The following is an 8,697-nucleotide window of genomic DNA, read 5'->3' as shown; positions in this document are numbered from 1 at the left end:
CCCTTCTCTGCCATTAGGTGATTTGGGAGTAAAAATTTCTTCATATGAAGAGTTAAACTGATCTGACAATACCCCATGCTCCTCTTTACTTTTTTTTTTTTTTTTTTATAGGTAGGGACTGTTAACTACACTGCCTACAGAAGAGTCCCCTGTTCCCACGGACTACTTTAGGAAGAATCCGTCAGGGCTCATGAAATGGACATGCCAAATGTCTGCTTAAAAGGCCGATATTGAATCAGATATCAACAGATAATTGTGTTGTATTTTCTTACTGCCTTTTCCCTCCTTGTAGAACCCCATGGCCACAACCAGCAAATGCCCAACATCAGCTCTGTGAGCGAGTTCCTCCTGCTGGCATTCGCAGACACACACGAGCTGCACCTCCTGCACTTCACGCTCTTCCTGGGCATCTACCTGGCTGCCCTCCTGGGCAACGGCCTCATCCTCAGCGCCGTAGCCTGCCACCACCGCCTCCACACCCCCATGTACTTCTTCCTCCTCAACCTCGCCCTCCTGGACCTGGGCTGCATCTCCACCACTCTGCCCAAAGCCATGGCCAATGCCCTCCTGGACACCAGGGTCATCTCCGATCAAGGCTGTGCTGCTCAGGTCTTTCTCTTTGTCTTCTTGATTGTATCAGAATTTTATCTTCTCACTGTCATGGCCTACGACCGCTATGTTGCCATCTGCAAGCCCCTGCACTATGGGAGCCTCGTGGGCAGCAGAGCTTGTGCCCAGATGGCAGCAGCTGCCTGGGGCAGTGGCTTTCTCAATGCTGTCCTGCACACAGCCAACACATTTTCCCTTCCCCTCTGCCACGGCAATGTTTTGGACCAGTTCTTCTGTGAAATCTCACAGATCCTGAAGCTCTCCTGCTCAGATGCCTACTTCAGGGAAGTTGGGCTACTTGTGTTTAGTTTTTCTTTAGCATTTGGTTGTTTTGCTTTCATTGTGCTGTCCTATGTGCAGATCTTCAGGGCAGTGCTGAGGATGCCCTCTTCTCAGGGCCGGCACAAAGCCTTTTCCACGTGCCTCCCTCACCTGGCTGTTGTCTCCCTGATGGTCAGCACTGGCATGTTTGCCTACCTGAAGCCCCCCTCCATCTCCTCCCCACATCTAAATCTGGTGGTGGCTGTTCTGTACTCCATGGTACCTCCAGCACTTAACCCCCTCATCTACAGCATGAGGAATAAGGAGCTCAAGGAGGCACTGAGGAGGTTATTGCAATATTCAGTATTTCAACGAGGAACTGATCTTCTGCATGTGACTCCCTGAAGTATACCTGGACAAGGCAGAAACACCTTTGTTCACATATTTCAAAAACAGTTCATTCTTTTCAATATTATTCGCATATGCTAAATATTTCTTTATACTTTTGTTTTATAAATTTAATATATTTTTCTTCTTCTGTGTCCTTCTACCTTTTCTTCTAAGCCAAAGACTTCATGTAGAGGTGCTGCTAAGATTTTTGTAACTAACTAAATAAAGGAACCAGCATGTAGTCAATTTCTGTGTATCTCATTTCTCATACACTCTTCTCAGGTACAGCAGTGGTTGTGGGATGAAGATCCCTGATGCAACATGTTGGAAAACCCTGGTGTTGTTTGGGGCTGCCCTTTTCTGCCCTGGCAGGCACTCCTTGCCTGCAGCCTTTGAGTCAGGGTTGCCACTTTCTTGGACCCACGAACACTGACAGCAGCAGGACATGGGCGTTTTGGTGCTGGTCTCACTTCTCTTCCACACTGCTGTCTTGTAGCAACCACTGAATGAGAACTGGCCTTCCAGCTAACACCCCTAGGAGTACGGCTTTCAAAAGTGAGGTGGAAGAAGCATTGAGGAAGCAGCCTGATCTGATGTGAAAGTTCTCCCTGCTCAGAGCAGATCTTAGCACTGGAAACCTCCAGAGCTCCCTTCTGACTCTAATCCTGAAGGAAAGAAGGGCAGGACAGGGAGATAGGGGGAGGAAATACTGTGGTGGGTTGAGGTATTGCTGACATATGTAGTCCTTGCTCCACATTGTCCTCAGGGTTACATCATGAATGAGTTCATCCCCAAAAGATCCTCTGCACCATGAGCACCCGGTGTCCAGCTGGTTTGGAGATATTGCAGAGACGTTCTTCTGATGCTTGTGTAACCAGATTGGTGATGGCAGGAAAAGACTGTTCCTTCACCAGTGATCAACTTTCTTCTTCATGTTAGGCCGCAACTGAACATCCCTCACAATTCTTAGAGTGTTTGCTTTATGTCAGGGATGAACTGCATTAGGTCTCCTTGATTAGTCTGAGGCACAATGCAATACTTTTTCCCTTCTGCCACTCCAGCACAAAACCTCTGAATATTTTTTCCACATTGACCTGATGGGGCATTTCACATTTTTTACTTTCATATCCCTGATGGAAGGGGATGATTCCCAAACTAGGATAAGCAGATGGGTTCTGCTTCAGCCATTTGAACTGTCCTGTTCTTGAGTATTTCAGCCTGAGTTTTGCCACAATTCCTGCACTGTAATGCATCCCTTGTCTGGCATCGCCCTGTCCCCTGTACTGTGGGATGACTGTGCTGTGGTGGGACGTGTTTCCACTGAGTCGTCTACCAGACATCGTAAAGAATACTATAAGCAGGACTAGAGGGGTTCTGCTTCCAGCCATGGGGAGGCGGGGAAGAAAGGAACAATCACGTTTACTGGACTGGGTATAGTTAATGGCCTGGTACATCAGACCCACAAATGTATCAGGCTCTACTGACACATCAGTACTCACCGGTGCACAGAGTACCCTAATGCCATCAAGCTAGAAAGAGGTAGAACCCACCTGTATTTCTGGAGTGACAGGGGGAACCCAATACATAACTGTACTGGAGGCTGAGGTGAGTCTAACTGGGAAGGAATGGCAAAAGCACCCCATTGGGACTGGCCCAGAGGCTATGTGCATCCTCGGCATAGACTGCTTCAGGAGAGGGAATTCAGAGTTCCAAGAGGGCACCACCGGTGCGGCTTTGGCAGAGCTGCCTTGGAGACAAAGGACATGAAACAGTTGTCTACCTTGCTTGGCCTTCCACAGAACCCTTCTGTTGGGGGTTAGCTGAGGGTTGAAGAACAGCAGGTGCCAATGGCTACCATGGTGGCGCACCTGAGGCAGCATCGCGCTAACCGAGACTCCCTGATTGCCATCCATGAGCTGGGTCATCAACTGGAGAGCCAAGGTGTAGATGTAGAGCTTGGCAGCGTGGTTTAATGATGGACTTGTCAGCACTAAGGTAAAGATGTATGACCTGGGTTACACGTCCCAGAGTAGTGTCAGGCACATTGCAATTTTTTTTACCTTCTGCATCTATAGCACAGGAAGAAGGACTTTGCCCTACTCTATTGACTGGGCAGGTCTTTTCACTTTACTCAGTTTAGGTTTCTGTGTCTAGAAGGTGAAATTCCCCAAATGAGGCCAAGCTCATGGGTGCAGCTACTGCCACTGGAAGATATATATTTTTTAATTTTCATCCTGAGTTTCCCACAGAAGACCCAATAGAGCATAGATGTCCAGTTGTCTGCAAAGATTCTAGCAGAATTTCTCAGGTTCCAATTGTCATTTCAATTTTTTGTTATTTTATTTTATTTTATTTTATTTTATTTTATTTTATTTTATTATTTTATTTCATTTTTTTCCCTAGGAACTCCTGACTTCTCTTAGAAAGGGTTTCATGTGCTGGGCTGGGCTGCACTTACAGGGACAAAGACTACTGCTGGCAGCAGATGTGTCAGATCTCTAGACTCTACTTTTCCTCCCAATGAAGGTTTCCAAAGAAGACACCATAGAAAAATAGCAGAAGAAGAAAGATGCTCAAAACTGAAATGTAGCAAAATTCAGGATTTATAAACTGAAAATATTTTCATTAGTTGCTTTTTGAAATCTTCTTCCTTAACTACATCATGCAAGCTCTGCAATTAGCTGCACAAGCCGTGAAGACTTTCTAAAACTATGGAAGAGATGTCAGGAGTTTCTGCATTTTAATGAGGTCCATGGAGTATTTTGGCACTGATGCTATGGAGCTCAGGTACTATAGAAGAGAGTGATGTAACCGCTTGAGCAAGTAAAGTCAGGAGGAAAAGTTGAAGCGACTTGGAGTATGAATGGGCCCAACTGAGGGCTGTTACTAAGAAAGCCTCCTCAGGGATATGTTAGGGTAGATAATTAGAGGCCATGATTGCAGACTGGCAAAGTCCTGTGCTGAGAAAACTCTTGGTTGATTTTAGTGAAGCAGAAGAGCCAAGGCCTGACCCCAGCCACTGGGAGAGGAGATCCTGCATCCCCATGTCTGGCTCAAGGCTCTTCCTGGCATCTGTGGGATGGAGTGGGCAGTGGGATGCCATGAGAAGAACAGTGGTATGACACCTCTGAGCTGCTGCTCAGAGTTGAAAGAAATCAATGAAGCCTCATCAGAATTAATATAACATATCTCCCAACAAACTCTAGCCAAGGGGACAAAAACCTCAGGGCTCTTGGGGCCTTCCCTTTTTACCAGCACCCTCTGCCTTCTCCTCTGCAGGCTTTCCTATGCTGTCCCGCACTTTGTCCTATTTCCTTCAAGTCTACAGACACCCATCTCTGTCTACAAACTTGCTCTCATCCTTTGTTTCACCCATGTCTCGCCAACTCTCACCAGGTACTCCTTGAAAGACAAAGCCCAGGTCTGATCAGACACAAGCCACCTCAGCAGCAGCTTCCAAGCCAGGGGCCTGCTGCTGGCCTTGTAGCTTCTTGGCTAGACACAGCCAAGCCTTGTGCCTCCTGCTGCCCAGTCATGGACTTAAGCAGAAGGGACAGGACAATCCATCTGGGGGCCTCCTTTCTGTCTTGGTCCTCCTGGGTCTTGAGGCAGAGGGGATCCCCCAGTCAGCATGCCAAGCAGGTGCCTTCTGCTGGCCTAGCAGGGCCACTGCCAGATGTCAGCCCAAAAGTGCAGCTCCCAGGAAGAAGGCAAGGCTGACCTGCCACCTCCAGACACAAGTGACCTCCCAGTCCCTTTCTGTGACACGTTCCCGCTGCTGCCCTATCAAGTGCAGAGACAGAATTAACCTCACAGTCACTGCCACAGTCACATTGCTCCTGCTGGGGCAGGAGATGCTGAGGCAGAGCTGAGCCCTTCAGAGCACTCCCATCCATCTCCTCTTTGTGGTCGACAAGCTGATCAGACCCATGACCCCTCACATCCATCTTTGCATGCCATGTGACTGCAGAGTAACCTCACAGTTCTTGGCCTGCACTAAGGGCCACACCCAGTATGGTACCTAAAGGTAAGGGTTAGGAGAGGGGCTGAAGGTGAGGAAGTCAATGCACAGGAACAGGGGAATCAGCTGTTAGGTGCTCATGCATCAGGGGACTAGGGCTCACCTTTCTGGGTTTGAATTTAAAGAAAGATTTATTGGGAGGGATTGGTGTTCTGCTTTGCGTATCAGGTCTGTGGTTAAAGTGCGGACAAGCTTAGTGATTTAGGGTTTGTTTATTTTTTCCAATAATTCTAGGCCTAAAAAGAGCATTTAAATCTAGCGTTAAGGGTAGGGATCAAGGTAAGCAAGAGAGTAAGGGTAAGGGAAAGAGGCTATGGACTGAGTTTTGGCTTCAGTGCACAATTAGATGTCAGGCATAGGAGTAGTTGATTCCTGTTTGGGTGTGGAGTAACATTTAAATGTAGGAATTAAGTTTGCTCTTTGAAGCTGGGGAATAGCCTCATATAAGTGTTTTAAGTCAACGTTACAGCAGCTTCCACATAGCCTGAACCAACTTACCTTTTACAAAATCTTTAGTTTCTGCTGGATAGTCCTATTCCCTCCTCCTAATCTCACATTTCTCCTGACCAGGGCTTCTCCTGACCACACTATATCAGTCATATTCTTAGGGACAACTTTCTGGTGGCTTTCATGATCTCAGAGTATCTGTCACAGCTTTGTTGGGTACTCTATTCCTGAGAAACGTGGCACTTAATACATGATGGAAAAGGACATAAAAGTCCATCAGAGCACCCTGAACATGTGCCCAGCAGCTCGGCACCATCACAAAAGTGCGCTTCCTGCCTACAACTTTCCTTTCCAGAATGGCTCCTATGGCTCCAGGGTAACTTTTCCCAGGCACTACATTCCACAGTCATGCCCGCAGGTCCCATGTGTCTCTCCAACCCTCCCCTCTGCCCCTGCAGTAGTGGCACCTCAGCGCAGCAGGTTGGTGCATCTCCAGGCTCAGGGGTGTTTCCTGAGGGCCTGCCCCGTGTGGGGAGTGGTGGGGAGGAAGAGAGCAAGGTCATCTCCTGGGGCATGGCTGAGCACAGCCCAGCCATCCTCCACCACGGGCAGGTCCCTGCTCCCAGGCTGAGGCACACATGCAAGGTACACATTTCTCCATCATCCCAGCTTCACGCAGGGACCTTCAGCCCTGTCCCAGTCCCAAGATTTGGCTACTTCTCCACCCACAGACATACCCTGCTTTCCATCTGGGGACTCAGGCAGGACTTTAAGGATCTGCTAAAGCCATGGATTTCCTTGTTTCTCACAGCCTTCTCACAAGTCTTTCTCCTGGCCCTCCCCACTGCCCAGCACTGCCTCGCAGGTGGCACTCAGTGACCCTTCAGAAGGGCCTTTGGGCTTCCTCAATTGTCCTGGTGCTTATTAGCACCTTCCTGGCTCCTTTCCGAGCTTAGAGAGAGTCTTCTTGTCCATCAGGGGCCCTGTACTGGCTGTTGGTGGGATGGAGTTACTCTCTGCAAAGCAGCCCCTTGTGGTACTGTGTTTTGGTTGTGTGACCAGTGATGGTCACCCACAGTTGTGGTTGCTGTTTTTGAGCATTTCTTGCACAGCATCAGGGCCTTCTGTGGCTCACAATTTGTGAGTTTTACTTGGTTTTGCTATTCTGTCCCCAGTTCCTCTAGAAGAAGAGAAAGCAGGTGGCCGATAGGTGTTTATCTGCTGGATACATGAAGCAAGGAGGTGTCCACGGTGCCAGGAAATGGAAGTCCGTGAAGCTGCAGGAGCCCTGATCTTTTGCCTGGCAGATCCCCAGCACACAGTGCCTGTGCCCCGCAGGGCCAGCCCCGCTCCCCAGGCCAGCACAAGAGGCCTGGCCCAGCCACAGAGCAGCCTGCCCCGAGCAGGGGCCTGCACAAAGAGCTTTTCCTTTCTCCTTTCCCCATCAGTGCAGGCCCAGCAATGCTGCCCTGCTCTTCCCCAGGGCCATCCCTGCTCCCAGAGAGCCTTACCCAGGGCACTGTGTCCGTGCTGGCCTGGACAGCCCTTGCTTCTTCCATCCATCCCTGTGCTCCCCACAGGGCCGCAAGCTTGCAGTGCTGCTGTGAGAGCCAGGGGCTGTGGTGCCCTGGGATCCCCGGGGATCTCCCCCGTACCCGTGATGGTCAGGCTGGGCACTAGACCTACGTCCATGGGGATTTCTGCTGCTGAGCCCCTTTCCATCTGCCCTGATGGCTCAGCAGCACAGGGCAGTGCTGGGCAGGGCCATGGGGTGTCTCTGAGGACACAAAGGACAGGCGAGTTCTGCACCAGACCTCACCCAGAGCACTTCAAAATGCATATCCTCAATTACTCTGCAGTCTTATGAGCCTTTGCCTGCTGGCTCTTCACCCCCTCTGCTGGCATTGCACAGCCCTCCTTTAGCCCATCGAATCCTCAGATTCGCCTTTTCCTTTACCAGACCCTTCTTTGCATGGTCACACATTTTATGAGGTTCTAATCATTACCCACTGAGCACCCTGTCCCTGCAGATCCCCTAACATCTCCTGGAAGCTCCAGATTCCTCTCCAGGCTGCAATCTGCATCTGCCCCACTGCAGGGGGTGCAGTCCCATGCAGATAAATTTAAGATCAGTTGTCATCTCCTTAGGCAAGTTCTGTCATAATGGAAGCTCTTAGTGCTGCCCTTGGTTCCTCAGGGACCACCCTGGGACTTTCAGCCTCTGTCCTTCACTCCATGACAAACCCCCAGAATAGAGAAGAGCAGGGAGCAACCCCTTGGCTCCATTCCTGATAGCACATTTGGAAGAGGTGTCCAGGCTTCTGGGTTTGCCGTGAGCAGCCACATTTGTTACTGTGGTGCTAGTAGGGAGGCCAGCTGTGACCCAGGCCTGCACAGTGCCTGCTGCTGCTTGCAACCACAGTGATGCCACTGCAGAGAGAACAGGACTGTCACCAAGGTGCATGAGATCTAAGGGCTTATCCAAACATAAGAGCACAAGAGAACAATGAGGAAACCAAAAGAGAGCAGCAGTGACAAGGCCACATCCTGCTGCTGGCCATGGCCGTGGCTCCAGGAAAGCAGTAGCCCCGACCCAAAGGCAGCAGAGAGGCAGAGCCCAGCGGGCAGTGAGGGGCAGCCCCGGTGGCCCTCGGGGCTGCTCCTGCATGTGTCAGCTGGGCTCTTGGTCCTGAGCCCCTCCTGCGTTCTGGGGCTGCTCCCCCAGCTCCAGAGGAGATGGGAAGAGATGGCAGCTCAGACCAATGAATTTCTGATGACTTTCTTATTAGGTTTATCTACACAGGAAGCCATCTTCTACAGGAAAACAATTGACTTGTAGGGGGCTAGGAATAATATTTAATCAAATGTGAAGTATTGAGAGAAAATAATAAAACTGACATTTAATAATAGAAGACATCATATTATTTTCTTTCTCAGAAAGGCTGGGATTTCTAATATTAGGCATAGGA

General features: G+C 49.7%; 1 protein-coding gene across 1 annotated transcript; it reads left to right on the top strand.

Moving 5' to 3' along the window:
* Positions 1-315: 315 nt before the first annotated feature.
* LOC311427893 (olfactory receptor 14C36-like) lies at positions 316-1,275 on the top strand (the record flags this gene model as incomplete). The annotated part of the gene is made up of 1 exon (XM_084539480.1): positions 316-1,275. The coding sequence occupies one exon, from the start codon at positions 316-318 to the stop codon at positions 1,273-1,275; it is 960 nt and encodes a 319-aa protein (XP_084395606.1).
* Positions 1,276-8,697: the final 7,422 nt, after the last annotated feature.

This window comes from Aythya ferina, assembly GCF_964211825.1.
Source record: "Aythya ferina genome assembly, contig: HAP1_SCAFFOLD_29, whole genome shotgun sequence".
NCBI lineage: Eukaryota > Metazoa > Chordata > Aves > Anseriformes > Anatidae > Aythya > Aythya ferina.
Note: the sequence above shows the minus strand (reverse complement) of the source record. Positions and strands in the feature narration are given on the sequence as shown.